At 47.3% G+C, this 20,940-nt stretch overlaps 1 protein-coding gene across 2 annotated transcripts; it reads left to right on the top strand.

Annotated features, from left to right (window-relative positions):
- The first annotated feature begins 1,532 nt into the window (after positions 1–1,532).
- LOC149450421 (uncharacterized) lies at positions 1,533–19,562 on the top strand. 2 transcript variants are annotated; one of them, XM_089692106.1, is made up of 2 exons: positions 1,533–1,628; positions 17,844–19,562. In XM_089692106.1, the coding sequence occupies exon 2, from the start codon at positions 17,892–17,894 to the stop codon at positions 19,077–19,079; it is 1,188 nt and encodes a 395-aa protein (XP_089548232.1). In that variant the 5' UTR covers positions 1,533–1,628; positions 17,844–17,891; the 3' UTR covers positions 19,080–19,562. The 2 variants fall into 2 exon arrangements, with proteins under 2 accessions (XP_089548232.1, XP_089548233.1); XM_089692107.1 differs by having other exon boundaries at positions 1,577–1,689.
- Positions 19,563–20,940: the final 1,378 nt, after the last annotated feature.

Here is a 20,940-nt window from a genome sequence, read left to right on the forward strand (position 1 = left end):
GGGACATTAGAGTGTCAGCTCCTCTGGTACAGAGACTGATGTGACTGTGGGGGAGGGGACATTAGAGTGTCAGCTTCTCTGGTACAGAGACTGATGAGACTGTGGGGGAGGGGACATTAGAGTGTAAGCTCCTCTGGTACAGAGACTGATGTGACTGTGGGGGGGGGGGGGGGGACATTAGAGTGTAAGCTCCTCTGGTACAGAGACTGATGTGACTGGCTCAGTGGTCTCTGTACAGCACTGCGGTATATGTCAGAGCTATATAAATGTATAATAATAGTGTGTGACTGGGGGGGACATTAGAGTGTAAGCTCCTGGACCCAGAATTACACAGATCAGAGCAGAAATGGTAGTGGGGTCTTTGCTGTAGAAGGTATATAAAGGCTGTCCACCCCTGCCTTATCCAGATGGACAATATTTGGGGTCTCCCGGGGGGTGGGTGGAGATCTGATGTAGGTACATTGAACCCCCCCTCCCAACCCTCGTTGACCTGCCCCTGTGGTAAATGGCTGGGGTGTTGGTATTCTACATCAACGGCTCAGATTTTGGTACATAGATATGGCTAGTAATGGTGGCTCACTCTCAGCGGAGTGCTGCCTTAGTGTGCGCTATGACTCCACACCCATCACACAGTATGAAGGGTTAGAGTGCTGCCTTAAGGTGATGCCTGACCTTGTAGGGGGTGAATAGTGGGACTCTAGGGTGGAGTGTTGCCTTAATATGGACGTTGGGATGGAGTGCTGCCTTAATATAGACTCTAGGGGGGAGTGCTGTCTTAGTATGGACTCTGGGGGGGGTGCTGCCTTAGTATGGTCTCTAGGGGGGAGTGCTGCCTTAATATGGATGTTGGGGTGGAGCACTGCCTTAATATGGATGTTGGGGTGGAGCGCTGCCTTAATATGATGTTGGGATGGAGTGCTGCCTTAATATGTACTCTAGGCTGGAGTGCTGCCTTAATGTGGGCTTTAGAGTGGAGTGCTGCCTTAATATGGACGTTGGGGTGGAGTGCTGCCTTAATATAGACTCTAGGGGGGAGTGCTGACTTAATATGGACGTTGGGCTGGAGTGCTGCCTTAATATGGATGTTGGGGTGGAGCGCTGCCTTAATATGGATGTTGGGGTGGAGCGCTGCCTTAATATAGACTCTAGGGTGGAGTGCTGCCTTAATATAGACTCTAGGGTGGAGTGCTGCCTTAATGTGGGCTTTAGGGTGGAGTGCTGCCTTAATATGGACGTTGGGGTGGAGTGCTGCCTTAATGTGGGCTTTAGGGTGGAGTGCTGCCTTAATGTGGGCTTTAGGGAGGAGTGCTGCCTTAATGTGGGCTTTAGGGAGGAGTGCTGCCTTAATACGGATGTTGGGGAGGAGTGCTGCCTTATCATGGACGTTGGGGAGGAGTGCTGCTTTAATGAGGAGACTCCGTGGTGAGGAATGGACTCCCCCATATCAGTGTAGAATAAAAAGATGACACACGCCGCCATCTTTCTCCTCCCTCCCAGGCATTGAGTTCCGCCCATCTCCCCTCTCTCCCTCAGGTGTACAAACATGGCGACCAGTCCTCTTCCGCCGATGTCCTGACTTCCGGGAGTGGCAAGATGGCCGCTGTTGTGTGGTTGCTGTTAAGATTCCGGTAATTTTCACCCAGCTTTATTTAATAGACAGCCCGGACGACACGATCGGAGAGGAGAGCGGTAGGGTGTGTGAGGGGGAGGGAGAGGGGGCTCCTATGGTGGGGGTGCATGGGAGGGAATGGGGGGTCTGTGGAAGGGGGAGGGTCCCATTGCAGATCAGGGGCCCCTGTAGTGAGTGTTGGGCTCTATAGAAGGTAAAGTCTGGGGGGCTTTGTACATGATGGAGGTTGGTGGCCGTTTAGAGGGTGCTGGGGCCAATACCAGAGGACAATGACACCCCCTCCCCAATAGGGATTGCTGAGCCCTATAGAAGATGTGACCCCAATAGGGAGTATTGGGGACTGAAGGAGCTGGGCCCCATACAAGATGGAGGCTGGGTCACTATAGGGGTGCTGGGCCCCATGCAAGATGGAGGCTGGCGGACCTGTAGTAGTGCCTGGCCCTATACAATATGGAGGCTGGTGACCGTTCTAGGGGGTGCATGGACCCCATGCAAGATGGAGGGTGCTGGGTCCTATAGGTGGTGCTGGGCCTTATACAAGATGGAGACTGGTGACCATTATAAGGGGTGCTGGGCCCAATACAATATGAAGACTGGGGGCCCAATATGGGGTGCTGAGCCCAATACAAGACGGAGGTGAGGGGCCTTATAGGGGTACCTGGCCCTGTACAGTATGGAGGGTGGGGCCTCGATGGAAGATGGTTTCTATTTTAGGGGGTGCTGGGCCCTATACAAGATGGAGGCTGGTAACCATTCTAGGGGGTGCTGGGCCCTATACAAGATGGAGGCTGGTAACCATTCTAGGCCCTATACAAGATGGAGGCTGGTAACCATTCTAGGGGGTGCTGGGCCCTTTACAACATGGAGGCTGGTGTCCATTCTAGGGGGTGCTATATTGGTGCCAGGCCCTATACAAGATGGAAGCTGGTGACCATTCTAAGGGGTGCTGGGCCCTATACAAGATGGAGGCTGGTAACCATTCTAGGGGGTGCTGGGCCTTTTACAAGATGGAGGCTGGTGTCCATTCTAGGGGGTGCTATATTGGTGCCAGGCCCTATACAAGATGGAAGCTGGTGACCATTCTAAGGGGTGCCGGGCCCTATACAAGATGGAGGCTGGTAACCATTCTAGGGGGTGCTGGGCCTTTTACAAGATGGAGGCTGGTGTCCATTCTAGGGGGTGCTATATTGGTGCCGGGCCCTATACAAAAATGGAAGCTGGTGACCATTCTAGGGGGTGCTGGGCCCTATACAGGATGGAGGCTGGTGACCATTCTAGGGGGTGCCAGGCCCTATAGTGGTGCCGGGCCCCATACAAGATGGAAGCTGGTGACCATTCTAGGGGGTGGGCCCTACCTAAGATTGGGCTGGTGACCATTCTAGGGGGTGGGCCCTATACAAGATGTGGCTGGTGGCCATTCTAGGGGGTGGGCCCTATACAAGATGAAGGCTGGGGACCCTATAGAGCAGTGGTGGTCAACCCAGTAAATACAAAGGGCCTCAACTATGGCCCCTGCCATGTCCAAGGGGGCCGGGTAAAGGAATTGGTACACCACAAGAATCCGTCATACGTGAGAAATCTCTGTGGAAGCTGCAAATGTCTGGAGTGATTGGTGCTCCTACAGCGATTGCTGCGACAGGCCTCGTTCACAGGGGGGCGCTCTATTGTGTATGCCCAGGAAAGGCCATGATTACCTCTATGGGGATGGACGTGTGTTCTGAGCACCCCTGTGCAGGCAGTCCTGTTCATGTGAATAGTGGCACAGCCGCCTCCCCAGTATGACCTCTGTGTGGATGCAGACGCATGACCACAAACTCCCACCGCATTCTAGGACACACCCACATCCTGTCCATGCAGCCGCTGTGTCCCAATAGACATGATTGGGACTGGCTGCATGGGGCGCTCAGAACACCTGTCCGTCCCCATGCAGGTAAATGTGGCCCTGCCCGGGTGTCCGAAATAGAACGCCCCCTGTGAACGAGGCCTTATTCTGCATCCTGTGCCCAATGGGTTCCCTTCTTCATAGTAACCACAAGGGGTTGCTTGCTCGGCTCTGCCTCCATTCACAGAGCACCTTGTTTTTTTTTTTCAGTAAATATTTTGAATTCAGTGATTGGATGACGTGGAGGAGATTGTGACCTTGCTGACCCACAGCTCCACTCCAATCAGAGAACGCCTTGTATTTCTAAAAAAAAGAAAAAAAAAAGTGTTTTGTGAATGGAGTAGTGGTCCTAAGCGAGCAGCTCCCTGTGGTTTACTATGAAGAAGGGAAGCCGCTAAGGACTGGACCCTGAAGGTCGTTGCTATCACTGTACAGTAGTAGAATTGATTACCACAGTGATTGATGGCTGGTAACTGCCACTCACTGATCAGTGTGATTGGGAGTCTGCGGCAGGCTGACTCCGCCTACGGATACAAGTAGGAAGCTGCTGTAGGACACTGAGGCCTACAAGAGGTTTTGTGGAAACATGCTCACAGACAGCTGCTTGTGACACCCAACCAACATTGACATTCAGTGCACCAGTCCTAGGAGGGGGACATGTTTTCTGCCAAGGCCGGAGTGTAGTTACATCACCGCATATATGGTCAGCACTGTGATGCCGGGGCAGAGGGTATTCATCACCTGGTGGCCAATGTACTGAAGGCGCACACAGGACCCTAGTGGATCACAGGTTGGGTATTACGGCTGTAGAGGTTTTTGGGCCCTATACCAAATGGATGCTGGTGACCCTATTATAGAGGGTGCTGGTTCCTATACAAGATGGAGGCAGGTGACCCCATTATAGAGGGTGCCGGGCCCTATACAGTCAGGTCCATAAATATTGGGACATCGACACAATTCTAACATTTTGTCTCTATACACCACCACAATGGATTTGAAATGAAACAAACAAGATGTGCTTTAACTGCAGACTGTCAGCTTTAATTTGAGGGTATTTACATCCAAATCAGGTGAACGGTGTAGGAATTACAACAGTTTGCATATGTGCCTCCCATTTATTAAGGGGCCAAAAGTAATGGGACAATTGGCTTCTCAGCTGTTCCATGGCCAGGTGTGTGTTATTCCCTCATTATCCCAATTACAATGAGCAGATAAAAGGTCCAGAGTTCATTTCAAGTGTGCTATTTGCATTTGGAATCTGTTGCTGTCAACTCTCAAGATGAGATCCAAAGAGCTGTCACTATCAGTGAAGCAAGCCATCATTAGGCTGAAAAAACAAAACAAACCCATCAGAGAGATAGCAAAAACATCAGGCGTGGCCAAAACAACTGTTTGGAACATTCTTAAAAAGAAGGAATGCACCGGTGAGCTCAGCAACACCAAAAGACCCGGAAGACCACGGAAAACAACTGTGGTGGATGACCGAAGAATTCTTTCCCTGGTGAAGAAAACACCCTTCACAACAGTTGGCCAGATCAAGAACACTCTCCAGGAGGTAGGTGTATGTGTGTCAAAGTCACCAATCAAGAGAAGACTTCACCAGAGTGAATACAGAGGGTTCACCACAAGATGGAAACCATTGGTGAGCCTCAAAAACAGGAAGGCCGGATTAGAGTTTGCCAAACGACATGTAAAAAAGCCTTCACAGTTCTGGAACAACATCCTATGGACAGATGAGACCAACATCAACTTGTACCAGAGTGATGGGAAGAGAAGAGTATGGAGAAGGAAAGGAACTGCTCATGTTCCTAAGCATACCACCTCATCAGTGAAGCATGGTGGTGGTAATGTCATGGCGTGGGTATGTATGGCTGCCAATGGAACTGCTTCTCTTGTATTTATTGATGATGTGACTGCTGACAGAAGCAGCCGGATGAATTCTGAAGTGTTTCGGGCAATATTATCTGCTCATATTCAGCCAAATGCTTCACAACTCATTGGACGCTTCACAGTGCAGATGGACAATGACCCAAAGCAGACTGCAAAAGCAACCAAAGAGTTTTTTAAGGGAAAGAAGTGGAATGTTATGCAATGGCCAAGTCAATCACCTGACCTGAATCCGATTGAGCATTTCACTTGCTGAAGACAAAACTGAAGGGAAAATGCCCCAAGAACAAGCAGGAACTGAAGACAGTTGCAGTAGAGGCCTGGCAGAGCATCACCAGGGATGAAACCCAGCGTCTGGTGATGTCTATGCGTTCCACACTTCAGGCTGTAATTGACTGCAAAGGATTTGCAACCAAGTATTAAAAAGTGAAAGTTTGATTTATGATTATTATTCTGTCCCATTACTTTTGGTCCCTTAACAAGTGGGAGGCACATATGCAAACTGTTGTAATTCCTACCCCGTTCACCTGATTTGGCTGTAAATACCCTCAAATTAAGGCTGACAGTCTGCAGTTAAAGCACATCTTGTTCGTTTAATTTCAAATCCATTGTGGTGGTGTATAGAGCCAAAAATGTTAGAATTGTGTCGATGTCCCAATATTTATGGACCTGACAGTACAAGATGGAGAGGTTGGTGACCTTATTATAAAGGGTACTGTGTCCTATACAAGATGAAGGTTGGTGATCCTATTATAGAGGGTGCTGGGCCCTATTAAGATGAAGGTTGGTGATCCTATTATAGAGGGTGCTGGGCCCTATACAAGATGAAGGCTGGTGACCCCATTAGAGGGTGCTGGGCCCTATACAAGATGAAGGTTGGTGATCCTATTATAGAGAGTGGTGATCCCTATAACAGATGGAGGTTGATGACCCCATTATAGAGAGTGCTGGGCCCTATACAACATGAAGGCTGGTGACCCCATTATAGAGGGTGCTGGGCCCTATACCAGATGGAGGCTGATGACTCCATTATAGAGGGTGCTAGGCCCTATACCAGATGGAGGCTGATGACCCCATTATAGAGGGTGCTGGGCACTATACAAAATGAAGGCTGGTGGCCCAGTTATAGAAGGTGCTGAGCCCTATACCAGATTGAGGCTGGTGACCCCATTATAGAGAGTGCGGAGACCTATACCAGATGGAGGCTGGTGACCCCATTGTAGAAGGTGCTGAGCCCTATGCCACGTGGAGGCTGGTGGCCCTACAGTGCCTTGAAAAAGTATCCACACACCTTGAAATTTTGTCACTTTACAACCACAAATGTAAATTTATTTTTATTGGGATTTTAGTTTATAGACCAACACAAAGGGGCACATACAGTGGATATGAAAAGTCTTCACACCCCTGTTAAAATGTCTGGTTTCTGTGAAGTAAAAAATATGGGCCAGAAATAATTTCAGAACTTTTTCCACCATTAATTTAACCTATAAACTGTACAACTCAGTTGAAAAACAAACTGAAATCTTTCTTTTTTTTGGGGGGGGGGGGGGGATTAAACCTTAAAGGAGCTGCAGAACTATCTGGCAAGTACTGGCTGTGTGGTCCATGTGACAACAATCTCCCGTATTCTTCATATGTCTGGGCTATGGGGTAGAGTGGCAAGACGGAAGCCTTTTCTTATGAAGAAAAACATCCAAACCCGGCTAAATTTTGCAAGTCTCCCAGAAGCATGTGGGAAAATGTGTTCTGGTCTGATGAAACCAAGGCTGAACTTTTTTTGGCGTAATTCCAAAAGATATGTTTGGCACAAAAACAACACTGTACATCACCAAAAGAACACCATACTCACCGTGAAGCATGGTGGTGGCAGCATCATGCTTTGGGGCTGTTTTTCTACAGCTGGAACTGGGGCCTTAGTCAAGGTAGAGGGAATTATGAACAGTTCCAAATACCAGTCAATATCGGCACAAAACCTTCAGGCTTCTGCTAGAAAGCTGAACATGAAGAGGAACTTCATCTTTCAGCATGACAACGACCCAAAGCATCCATCCAAATCAACAAAGGAATGGCTTCACCAGAAGAAGATGAAAGTTTTGGAATGGCCCAGCCAGAGCCCAGACCTGAACCCGATGGAAAATCTGTGGGGTGATCTGAAGAGTGAGATGCCCTCGCAATCTGACAGATTTGAAGTGTTTTTGCCAGGAAGAGCGGACAAATATTGCCAAGTCAGGATGTGCCGTGCTGATAGACTCCTCCCCAAAAAGACTTGAGTGCTGGAATCACATCAAAAGGGGCTTCAACAAAGTATTCGTTTAAGGGTGTGCACACTTATGCAACCATATTTTTTATTTTTACGTCCCTCTGCCTAAAAGGTTTGTTTGTTGTTTAACTGAGTTGTACAGTTTATAGGTCACATTAAATGTGGAAAAAGTTCTGAAATGTTTTATCTTTATCTCATTTTTTTTACATCACAGAAACCTGACGTTTTAACGGGTGTGTAGACTTTTTATATCCACTGTAATTGTGAAGTGGAAGGAAAATGATAAATGGTTTTCAAAATGTTTTACAAATAAATATCCGAAAAGTGTGGCGTGCATTTGTATTCAGCCCCCTTTACTCTGGTACCCCTAACTAAAATCTAGTGGAACGAATTGCCTTCAGAAGTCATCTAATTAGTAGGTCCACCTGTGTGTCATGTATTCTCAGTATAAATACAGCTGTTCTGTGAAGCCCTCAGAGGTTTGTTAGAGAACATTAGTGAACAAACAGCATCATGAAGCCAAGGAACACACCAGATAGGTCAGGGATAAAGTTGTGGAGAAGTTTAAAGCAGGGTTAGGTAATAAAAAAAAAAAAAAAATACCAAGCTTTGAACATCTCACGGAGCACTGTTCAATCGATCATCCGAAAATGGAAAGCGTATGGCACAACTTCAAACCTACCAAGACATGGCCGTCCACCTAAACTGACAGGCCGGGCAAGGAGCCAAGTGGCCCATGGGAACTCTGGAGGAGCTGCAGAGGTCCACAGCTCAGGTGGGAGAATCTGTCCACAGGACAACTATTAGCCGTGCACTCCACAAATCTGGCCTTTTATGGAAGAGTGGCAAGAAGAAAGCCATTGTTAAAAAGCCATAAAAAGTCCCCTTTGCAGTTTTCGAGAAGCCATGTGGGGGACACAGCAAACATGTGGAAGAAGGTGCTCTGGTCAGAGGAGACCAAAATTGAACTTTTTGGCCTAAAAGCAAAATGCTATGTGTGGAGGAAAACTAACACTGCACATCACCCTGAACACACCATCCCCACTGTGAAACATGGTGGCAGCATAATGCTGTGGGAATGATTTTCTTCAGCAGAGACAGGGAAGCTGGTCATAGTTGAGGGGAAGATGGATGGAGCCAAATACAGGACAATCTTAGAAGAAAACCTGTTATAGTCTGCAAAAGACTTGAGACCGGGGCGGAGGTTCCCCTTCCAGCAGGACAACGACCCGAAACAAACAGCCAGAGCTACAATGGAATGGTTTAGACCAAAGCATCTTCATGTGTTAGAATGTCACAGTCCAGACCCAAATCCAATGGGGAATCTGTAGCAAGACTTGAAAATTGCTGTTCCCAGACGCTCTCCATCCAATCTGACAGAGCTTGAGCGATTCTGCAAAGAATGGGCAGAAATGTCCCTCTCTAGATGTGCAAAGCTGGGAGAGACATCCCCAAAAAGACTTGCAGTTGGAATTGCAGCGAAAGGGGGTCCTACAAAAGTATTGACTCCGGGGGGCTGAATACAAATTTCTCCACGCTTTTCACAGATTTGTCAAAATTTTGGAAACCATTTCTCAATTTCCTTACACTTCACAATTATGTGCCACTTTGTGTTGGTCTGTCACATAAAATCCCAATAAAATACATTGGCGGTTTGGGTTGTAACATGACAAAATGTGGAAAATTTCAAGGGGTATGAATACTTTTTCAAGGCACTGTATACAAGATGGAAGCTGGTGACTCCATTATAGAGGGTGCTGCGCCCTATACAAGATGGAGGCTGTTGGGCCCTATTGATTTGTAACATTCTGCACCCTCTGTAAAGGGTGCTGGGCTCCATGCAAGTTGTAGCCTGGTGACCCCTATAGGGAGTGCTGGGTTCTGTTGAACTTCGAGGCCAGTGACACCTATCGAGAGAACTGACATTGTAGATGGTGAAGGCCGATGACACCTACAGCGCATCCAGAAAGTATTCACAGAGCTTAACTTTTGCCATATTTTGTTATGTTACAGCCTTATTAAAAAATGAATTAAATTATTTTTTTTCCTCCACATTCTACAAATAATACCCCAAAATGACAACATGAAATTAGTTTGTTTTGAATTATTTGCAATTTATTAAAAATTAAAATAAAAACCCTATGTACATAAGTATTTTCCATGAAGCTCTGGTGCATCCTGTTCCCACTGATCATCCTTGAGATGTTTCCACAACTTGATTGGAGTCCACCTGTGGGACATTCAGTTGATTGGACATGATTAGGAAAGGCATAGACCTGACTATAGAAGGTCCCACAGTTACCAGTGCATGTCAGAGCACAAACCAAGCCATGAAGTCCAAGGAATTGTCTGTAGACCTCCGAGACAGGATTGTATCAAGGCACAGATCTGGGGAAGGGTACAGAAACATTTCTGCAGCATTGAAGGTCCCATTGAGCACAGTGGCCTCCATCATCGGTAAATGGAAAAAGTTTGGAACCACCAGGAATCTTTTTAGAGTGGGCCACCCGGCCAAAATGAGCAATCAAGGGAGAAAGGCCTTAGCCAGGGAGGTAACCAAGCACCCAATGGTCACTCTGAAAGAGCTCCAGTGTTTCTCTGTGGAGAGAGAACCTTCCAGAAGAACAACCATCTCTGCAGCACTCCACCAATCAGGCCTGTATGGTAGAGTGGTGAGACAGAAGGCACTTTTCAGGAAAAAGCAAATGGCAGCCCGCCTGGAGTTTGCCAAAAGGCACCTGAGGGGCTCTAAGACCATGATAAACAAAACTCTCTGGTCTGGTGAAACAAAGATTGAACTCTTTGGCCTGAATGCCAAGCGTCATGTCTGGAGGAAACCAGTCACCGCTCACCACCTGGCCAATACCATCCCTACGGTGAAGCATGGTGGTGGCAGCATCATGCTGTGGGGATGTTTTCCGCGGCAGGAACTGGGAGACTAGTCAGGATCGAAGGAAAGATGAATGCAGCAATGTACAGAGACATCCTTGATGAAAACCTTTTCCAGAGCGCTGTGGACCTTAGACTGGGGTGACGGTTCATCTTTCAACAGGACAACGACCTTAAGCACACAGCCCACATAACAAAGGAGTGGCTACGGGCCAACTCTGTGAATGTCCTGGAGTGGCCCAGACTTGAACCCGATTGAACATCTCTGGAGAGATCTGAAAATGGCTGTGCACCAATGCTCCCTGTCCAACCTGATGGTGCTTGAGAGGTCCTGCATAGAAGAATGGGGAGAAATTGCCCAAAAATAGGTGTGCCAAGCTTGTAGCATCATACTCCAAATGACTTGAGGCTGGAATTGGTGCTAAAGGGGCTTCAACAAAGTATTGAGCAAAGGCTGTGAGTACATGGGTTTTTTTTTTTTTTTTTTTTAATAAATTGCAAAGATTTCAAAATTTAACTTCTTTCACGTTGTCATTATGGGGTATTGTTTGTAGAATGTTGAGGGGGAAAAAAATGAATTTAATCAATTTTGGAATAAGGCTGAAACATAAAATGTGGCAAAAGTTGAGCGCTGGGAATACTTTCTGGATATACTGTATTGAGAGAACTGACCACGTGTAGATGATGAAGGCTGAGGGAGCAGGCTGGAAGATTGATCTTCTAGAATATGATTCTTGGCCCCATTATGGAGGGTAGGGGGACATTCCTTGTAGAATATGGGAGTTCTAATATTACAGGGTGACTATTGTTGACCATATAGGGGATGGTGTTTGGTATACAGTAGTCCTGTGATGATCATATAGAAGTGGCTTATGTTCGCTGACCCATATAGAATATTCATGTGTACATGTTGATTGGACATAAACTTGCCTGGGATGGCAGAAAGATGTAGGTCCAAAACACACCCTTGGGCATGATTGCCAAAATGCTCAGGTCATAAATAAGGAAATATTTTTTGTATAGCATATGCTGCCACCCCCTGGCACCTGGCAGTATAGGGAGTTGCCCAAAGATGTCACCTCTATATTACACCCACCAACCCAACCTTCCCGGATAAGGTCATGGTGTGTGCTTGGTACTATTGGGTGGGAGTGTACAGCGCCCCAACATGGAATGGCAATATATGGTATACTAAGGGCCCCATAGTATTGGTGGTACTCCATCATTATTATTAATAATAATTTTTTTAACAAAGAATCCAAATTTAGTGGGAAATCTCTCAAAACAAGTAAATGGTCTTCATCATTCTTTATCCCCTAGTTTGTAGAGGAGACTCTTCACTTTTTCTTTACCCTTTTTTTTTTTTTTGATGCTCTGGATTTTTTCGCAATTTCGTTTTGCACGTTTTTTAAAAAATCATTTTAGACCTGAAGAATATTTGAAACCGCTCTGGGGGTTTACACTAATCTTCTGGCCTAAAATGATTTTACACCTGAAAGCCGACACCCTGGAGAATTAAAATGGTGGTGATATACCATTGCGCTAAAATTGTACACAATTTTAATGCAATGGTATATCCAGCACAAATTTTTAGTGAAAGAAAAAAACATTTATGTTAATTTCAGGGCACACAAACACAATATTTATCCAACATTTTGGTAAACTATGAGGTCAGGCTGAGTACAGAGAGACCCAACATGAAACGGCAACGAACTTCAGTACCCTTTATTTTCCATGTGTGACCCTTTAAAGGCCCCTACAGGTCATCAGATTAGAGTTAGCTGTGAGTATCGGGCCTAGAATGTATGTAGGCACCCTTGTTTTTGTTCGTATAAGGGGCGCAAGGTTGGCTCAGAAGTTTTTTGGGGAGGGGTTTTTTAAGTGCTTGGGTGTCATTTTTAATCTTCCTTCTTCTTTTTTTTTTTTTTTTTTTTTTAATTTTACTTTATTTTGTTTATATAGGAGAGTCCCTTTTTATATGATTAGCATTTTGTTTAGATGGATTTTGTTCATTGAGACATCAGGGTTTTCTTGATTACTGATTTTTCTCTTTTTGAATCTCTGCAGTTCAGTGCCCTATGAACATAAAAGTGAACTACAAAATAAAAAAAGTGCGCACACAGAGTGTACAGTATGGCCAAACCTCTGAAAAGAAAGGGCCTCCAACCCTGAACCTCCTGGGGCACAAGGCTGCTGACAGAGGCAAGGTACACAATGGTCTAGGCCAGTGATGGCGAACCTTTTTGAGCCCGAGTGCCCAAACTGCAACCCAAAACCAACTTATTTCTTTCAAAGTGCCAACACTGCAATGAAACCTGAATATCGAGCTTTTGGTTTAGAAAAAACAACTCGTACAGTAGTGCAAACTAATTAACAGTACAGGGATGACCAGAGACTGCGGACACAGTACAGGGATGACCAGAGACTGCGGACACGGTACAGGGATGACCAGAGACTGCGGACACGGTACAGGAGATGACCAGAGACTGCGGACACGGTACAGGAGATGACCAGAGACTGCGGACACGGTACAGGAGATGACCAGAGACTGCGGACACGGTACAGGAGATGACCAGAGACTGCGGACACGGTACAGGAGATGACCAGAGACTGCGGACACGGTACAGGAGATGACCAGAGACTGCGGACGCGGTACAGGAGATGACCAGAGACTGCGGACGCGGTACAGGAGATGACCAGAGACTGCGGACGCGGTACAGGGATGACCAGAGACTGCGGACGCGGTACAGGAGATGACCAGAGACTGCGGACGCGGTACAGGAGATGACCAGAGACTGCGGACGCGGTACAGGAGATGACCAGAGACTGCGGACGCGGTACAGGAGATGACCAGAGACTGCGGACGCGGTACAGGAGATGACCAGAGACTGCGGACGCGGTACAGGAGATGACCAGAGACTGCGGACGCGGTACAGGAGATGACCAGAGACTGCGGACGCGGTACAGGAGATGACCAGAGACTGCGGACGCGGTACAGGGGATGACCAGAGACTGCGGACGCGGTACAGGGGATGACCAGAGACTGCGGACGCGGTACAGGGGATGACCAGAGACTGCGGACGCGGTACAGGGGATGACCAGAGACTGCGGACGCGGTACAGGGGATGACCAGAGACTGCGGACGCGGTACAGGGGATGACCAGAGACTGCGGACGCGGTACAGGGGATGACCAGAGACTGCGGACGCGGTACAGGGGATGACCAGAGACTGCGGACGCGGTACAGGGGATGACCAGAGACTGCGGACGCGGTACAGGGGATGACCAGAGACTGCGGAGACAGCACAGGGATGACCAGAGACTGCGGACAGTACAGATGACTGCTGACCTTTGGGGATGGAGGGGGAGCGGGTACCTGAATTTGACAGGTACCCGCTCTTACTTTCGCAGAGTTTTTTTTTTATCTTACCTGTTCCTTTATCCAGCCGCACGCTGTCTTCCCGGCTTCTGTAGTGTGGGCGCTCGGCGGACAGCCGGATGCCCAGTGCGCATGCGCGAGAAGCGCTGCGCTTTGTGATTGGTCCGGCGGCTTCTGGGATCTGTCATGTGTCCCAGGTACCGCCTTACCATTCACAAAGAGCACTGCTTCTTGCGCATGCGCACTTGGGACCCGGCTGTCACGCACACTACAGAAGCCGGGAAGACAGCGTGCCGCTAGATAGAGGGACAGGTACGGTGCCACTGCAGAGCTGAGCGGCCGGCCCGGTATTCTGACACGGCGGCGGTGGAAATACCGGACCGGCCACTCTATATTCGCTCCATAAGACGCACTGACATTTTCCCCCCTTTTTTGGGGGAAAAAAAGTGCGTCTTATGGAGCGAAAAATACGGTATTCTCCTGGCGTGCCCACAGATAAGGCTCGGCGTGCCGGCTGTGGCACGCGTGCCACGGGTTCGCCATCACTGGTCTAGGCCATGTGTGGACAACCTGCGGCTCTCCAGCTGTTGCAGAACTACAAGTTCCATCATGCCTCTGCAATTCATAGCTGTAATTGTCAGTTGTGCAATGTTTCATGGGACCTCTAGAGTCATGCTTGTAACTTCCGGTCTTTGCAATGCCTCATGGGAAATGTAGTTTCACAACCAGTGGGGAGCCGCAGGTTGCCCACCCCTGGTCTAGGCTGAAGCCAATTGGACCCCGCTCCTTAGAGACCAGCCAAAGCCAGTCTGTGAAGTATTTAGTGAGGGGCTCGCCCATGGAGAAACACCTCCGAATGGGGAGAGGCAAAAGCCACAAAACCTTCCTGGACATCAGGACTTGCACCCCCTGTCTCTTGGCAAACACACAAAAAAGCACACACAAGCTCGTCAATAAATATGTGACACACAACAATAAAGTGCCATGTGCAATACTCAGCTTTTTGGCTGGTGTAAAAATATCCCTGGTGGGCTAAAAGGCCCGGCCAAAGGTGTAGTGCAAGAGAAATATAACGTGAGGTGACCCAGTGCCAGTGAAACACCAACCCAAAGGAGTTTTTTCAGCACCACTGGGATGGGACCCCCAGGAGGCACATCACTGGGGGCTCCCATTACCTTCCCGCCACAAAGCTAATAAAGGGAAGAACCCGGACATGATATAATTCACATTCAGAACGCTTCTGCGTTCATTCTAGCTTGGGAAAATCAGCAAATTTAATTTTCAACGGTCTCTCCACCCAGTGACAACCACCATGGGAGTCCTTGGCCCACAGATTGGACAGAAAAGCCTGGGAAACATGACGGATAGAAGCTTGTGTATGACATACATTGGTGGCAGACCTATTATAGTTGGGGATGCTCGGATATATAGGCTGCTGAAAATTATCGGCCGAAAAGAGTTATCGCCATTTTGCTGTTGCGTCCTACAGACTTCAATGCCAAATCGTCCCCCCGTAGACTTCAATGCCAAATCGTCCCCCCGTAGACTTCAATGCCAAATCGTCCCCCCGTAGACTTCAATGCCAAATCGTCCCCCCGTGGACTTCAATGCCAAATCGTCCCCCCGTGGACTTCAATGCCAAATCGTCCCCCCCGTGGACTTCAATGCCAAATCGTCCCCCCGTGGACTTGAATGCCAAATCGTCCCCCCGTGGACTTGAATGCCAAATCGTCCCCCCCGTGGACTTGAATGCCAAATCGTCCCCCCCGTGGACTTGAATGCCAAATCGTCCCCCCCGTGGACTTGAATGCCAAATCGTCCCCCCCGTGGACTTGAATGCCAAATCGTCCCCCCCGTGGACTTGAATGCCAAATCGTCCCCCCCGTGGACTTGAATACCAAACTGCCCCCCGTATACTTCAATACCAAACCCCCCCCCCCGCAGACTTCAATGCCAAACCGCCCCCATAGACTGCAATGCCAAATTGCCCCCATAGACTCCGGTGCAAAAATGCCCCCCCCCCCCCCAGTGATGCAAAATAGCATCCTATAGACTTCAATGTAAAATCATCCCCCCCCCAATGACTTCAGTGTAAAATCACATCCTCTAGACTTCAATGCAAAAATTCCAGCCAATGCAAAATCACGCCCCATAGACTTCAATGCAAAATCACGTCCCGTAGACTTCAGTGCAAAGATGCCAGCCACATTAATTTAAATTTTTAAAAAACATTTTGAAAACTGTCCATTTCAGTTCTTGGCCAAGTGCATCCTGAATTTTTAGTTTCAGCACCGGAATTTTCATTTTGGTGCATCACTGAATAAAGTTTAATAGGTTAATGAAGGTTCTCCTGTATCCAGGTCATGGTGTATCTAGTAGTAGTCAGTCCTTGTCCAGGTCATTGAGCTGGACTTGTTTTGTAATGGTGAAGATGTTTCGTAGGTTCTCCAAACCACTATTTCAGTTCTAACGAATGTCGGGAAGATTCCCAGCATTTATATCCACACAGGGAGCACCGATACCATGGAATGTGCAGATGTTGATTGCCCAAGAACAGGATGAGAGGTAAAAACGTTGTGGAACCCCTCCCCGTTCTAGTTCTATCATCCCATCCTTGGTGTCAGGAAGTCTGCCTAGGTGTTAATAATTTGATTTACATGGCTGAAGGTGTGAATTGTCAAATTGCCTGGAGTGCATGTTACAGGTTCTCATGCTGACCACACACATTACAATCTAATTGTACATTAGATCTACCAACAATGATGTAGTGCTAAAGCCTGCCTGATTGGACAGATTAGATTGGTCTTCCTATTTCATAGTGTCGATAAATCTCATATCGATCGCAACGCACTGCAGGCTCCAATGCAAAATTGTAGTACATACATGTTGATCGGGAGACCAGGGTTGCTGTGGACTCTTTCAGCCATAAATGAAAAGGAAAGTGTCTGGTCAATGGACTATGGGGATGAGGAATGGCCGATTTTCGTTTACTTTAAAAAGTTGGAAATTATTTTACACCAGATTGGAATTCTTCAGGAAGATGGGAGGGGCACCGATACTATGGCTGTGATTGAGTACAGGAGATGTGACCTGGTGCGGTTGTAATCCTTTCGCTGCAAGGTCACGTATGTTGTACGTGACAGCGGAAGGTTTTACACACAATCCGGGATTGTGTATAAAACGGACAGGTAGAAGCAGTCAGGCGGCTGTGCCGCCGCCTGATTGCTTCCATGGCCTCCGGTAATGGTGAATCCTCCCACCATATATCCAGACTCCGCTTGCCCATCTGCGGGCCTGGGGAGCGCCATGGCGGGTGAAGGGGAGAGAGGGAGAGCAGACGTCTTCTTCTGTCTATAAGTCATGGCTTAAAGGTCACGACTAAGGCCTGAATGGCCGAAACGCATTGGAATTTTTTGGGCATACTCTACTCTTAACCCCTTGACGCTGAGCGCACGCAAATATGCGGCCTCTCTGCATCTGGGCCTTGACGCCGAGCGGCCGCATATTTGCATGCAGTTAGAAAATACATATGTGCTGAGAGCGTGCGCACTCCCAGGACGTATGTCCGTGATTCACGGAAAGGTCCCGATCTCCCCTTTTGATCGGGACCTTTTCCGATCATGTGACGGCGAATCACGACGGTCACATGACTCTAAAACCCTGCCTCCTCCCGGCTTCTGAAACTCTTAAAGGGCCGCAAGGTGCTGGCGCGAAGAGGGTAAAGATAACTACTTGCTGATATTTACCAGAGTGCTGGCTTTCCCTTGAAGTCTAACCTTTATTATTCGTTGTGGGGGGGGGGGGGGGGAAGAAAACTACGACATATAAATAAATGTTTTCTAGATAAACACTCCACAGTGGTGTTCACCATCAGTCTGACTGACCATTGCCATTTTATATGTTCTTTGCTTTTACAGGTGTGCCCCCATTTACTGTAGTATGGGAAGTCTCTTGGCAATGTAAAAATGTCTCGGGAAAGAAAGATCCTACGGTCGGACTTTTCTGCGGGGACGGAAGATGTAGACTTGCCATCTCATGAAGGTCCCTCAACTTCCACTGTGAAATCAGGTCCGAAAGAGGTCAGGAGCAAGACTCAGACTTATTTTCCATTCAGCCTTCTGCCGGTGGACTGCCAGCTGCACATCTTCTCTTTCCTCTCCGAAGTAGAAAAGTGCACGGCGGCCTTGGTGTGCTCAGACTGGAGCAAGCTAATGCGCACTCCGCAACTCTGGAGGGTGGCGGACTTCATGAGGCTCGGGGCCGTCCTTTCCGGCATGGATGGCGTGCTCGTGTCGGTGAGGGAGTTTGAAAAGTGGAAGGAATGGGTACACCAGTACGCTTACCACCTCATTTCCCGAGGCGCCAGCCTGCTCGTCCTTCGCGCTAGTTTCGATTTAGGAGATCAGAGGGCTAAGTGGGCAGACTTTCTTCTCCAGTTCCTAGACAGCGTTCACTGCGGGGAACTTCAGGAACTGGAGCTGAACTGGACTCTGACTCATTTGGAGCCACTAGACTTCTACCCTCTAGGCAGCATGGCTCAGATTTGTTTGGCCAAGACCGACCAGTTCAATAGCTTTCAGACTCTTTTCGAACGGCTCACCCGCAGCTCGCCGAAGCTAAGCCGCATGAAACTACCTTTCGATTGGTCTGAACACTCAGTGTCGCTTCTTACTAACTTTCGAAATCTGAACACTCTGGAACTCAACTACTTCTGGGTCTTCAAGAGCGTTCGGCCAGAAACCATGCAGGAACTTACCAGATCACTTCCGAAACTAAAGACTTTGATCCTACAAGTTCTGGTCCCGGTTAAGGACTTGGGAGTCTCTTACCCCATAGTATCCAAATCCTTGGAGGTTTTAGATGTTTCTCAGAGCCGTGGGCTGGTGTTTAGCCACTTGGATTTGCCATCTTTGAAAGAACTAAGGATTAAAAAAACTATAAGAGGGATCATCCTCAATCGCAGGACCAGAGTGGCTCTTCAGACTCGCTGGGCTTGTTTGTATGACCTTCTCAAGGCGGGCACTCCTCAGCTTCAGGTGTTAAACTCTCACATGTTGCTTCCCAGCTGGCAGACTCACATTTACCTAGAACTCAGCGAGGTCCTGGTACAGGCCTGCTACTGTATCCACCACACTGATACCTGGCTACTCTAAAGAGGACTCAGGACTGACCGACACACTCCCTTCTACACCAGGCCGTGATTACTCCTGTGGATTTCAAGAACTTGGCAAATGACCAGATTAATGGTAAAACTCAAATACGCTCTATGGCCAAACTTTTGTGGACATCTGACCCAGAAGTCTGGGATTTTTATCAGGGCTGGAAAAAAGTGCCAGCAGGACTGCGTGCTTCCATTTCCAACCATAGAAAAGGCCAAAAAGTGAGCCTAGTGTTGTATTTTTTTAGAAATATTGTCTGCCTGACGCCCACAATGTTTGCATTCTTGCTTTTACCTGATCTAGACCGTTCCAGGAAGCAGGCAGACATTGGTTGAAAAAAATGTCCTAGTGTAACTTTTTAATATTTTGTTTTTTTGTTTTTTTTTAACAGTTGAGACACATCCCTTTTCAGTTTTGCATATATTTCTTTTATTATAAAGGTCAGGATGAAAAAAATAAATATTTAAAAAAAAAACATTCGTTCATTTTTAGTCAGTTACATGAAATACTGCATATAAAATGTTTTTAATTTGCCTTTCCCAGTCAGCAGGTGCTCTTAGCTGCCTTTAATATATTCCAAGCTCTCGCTAGGATCCCATTGTTTACAGAGCTCAGTAGCACAAGATGAAGTTTCCACACACACACACCTTAACCTCTTCACGCCGACGGTACACAAATATTCGGCCTCTTGGCGCTGAGCCTTGACACCATATATTTGCGTACCATTTGTAAGCAAACGTGCGTAGAGCATGCGCCCTGCGTGCTCCCAGCACATGCGTCAGTGTCCGACGTTAAAGTCCCAATCTCTCCTTGCGATTGGGACCTTTCCGATCACGTGACAACCAATCACGGCAGTCACATGACCCTAAACCCCTCCCGGTGTCCTAAACCCCTTAAAGGGCCAGGAAGGAGATAAAGAATTATTCCAGGAATAGTTCCTCATACTATTCCTGTAATCCACTCTAGGTGAGGGCTAGGTGACTAGGCAATGGACGGATTGTCCCGTCTTCAGAATGCAGCAGGGCAGCTGCTCTGCAGGGACCTTGAGGGTAATGGAGATCACTAGTAGCTTCCACAGGGATCCCACAAGTACAGAACATACATAATTACATTGGTCCAAACTAGAACAATGTAACTATGTAAATAGTGGTGCGTCAAAATGAAAATTCCGGTATCAAAACTAAAAATTCAGGATGCATTTGGCTGAAAACCAAAACAAACTGTTTTTAATTTTTTTTTTTATAATTATTTAACCCCTTGCCTTCCAAAGGATTCCCCCCCCCCCCCCTTCATGTCTAGGCAATTTTTTGCGCTACAAAACTGCCTTACTTTAACTGGCAATTGCGCGGTCATGCAACGCTGCACCCAAATTAAATTTGTCTTTTTTTCCTCCACAAATAGCTTTCTTTTGGTGGTATTTGATCGCCTTTGCATTTTTTATTTTTTGCATTTTAAACAAAAAAAGTGACAATTTTGGAAAAAAAAAGCAATATTGTTGACTTTTTGCTATTAAACATGTCCAGTAAAAAAAAATAAAAAAAATCAAATTTCATCATAAATTTTTAGTCCAAAATGTATTCTGCTCCGTGTCTTTGCTAAAAAAAATCCCAATATGTGTAAATTAATTGGTTTACGAGAAAGTTATAGCATCTACAAATGGCAGTAAATATACTGGGATTTTATATATTTTTTTTATAAATATATACACACTAGTAATGGCGGTAATCGGCGACTTATAGTGGGACTGCAGCGGGCATTCTGACAATGGGGTGGGGGGTTGGGGACTGACTGCCACTGACATCCCCAGTGACCTTAATACAGTGATCAGTGCAAAAAAAAAAAAATCACTGGCACT

Source organism: Staurois parvus, unplaced genomic scaffold (assembly GCF_062004578.1).
Source record: "Staurois parvus isolate SC_StPar_1 unplaced genomic scaffold, SC_StPar_1.0 ptg000575l, whole genome shotgun sequence".
Classification (NCBI taxonomy): domain Eukaryota; kingdom Metazoa; phylum Chordata; class Amphibia; order Anura; family Ranidae; genus Staurois; species Staurois parvus.

What these genes read in the sequence shown, in the direction of transcription:
- LOC149450421 (XM_089692106.1), top strand. Translation starts at nt 17,892, where the DNA reads ATGTCTCGGGAAAGAAAGATCCTACGGTCGGACTTTTCTGCGGGGACG.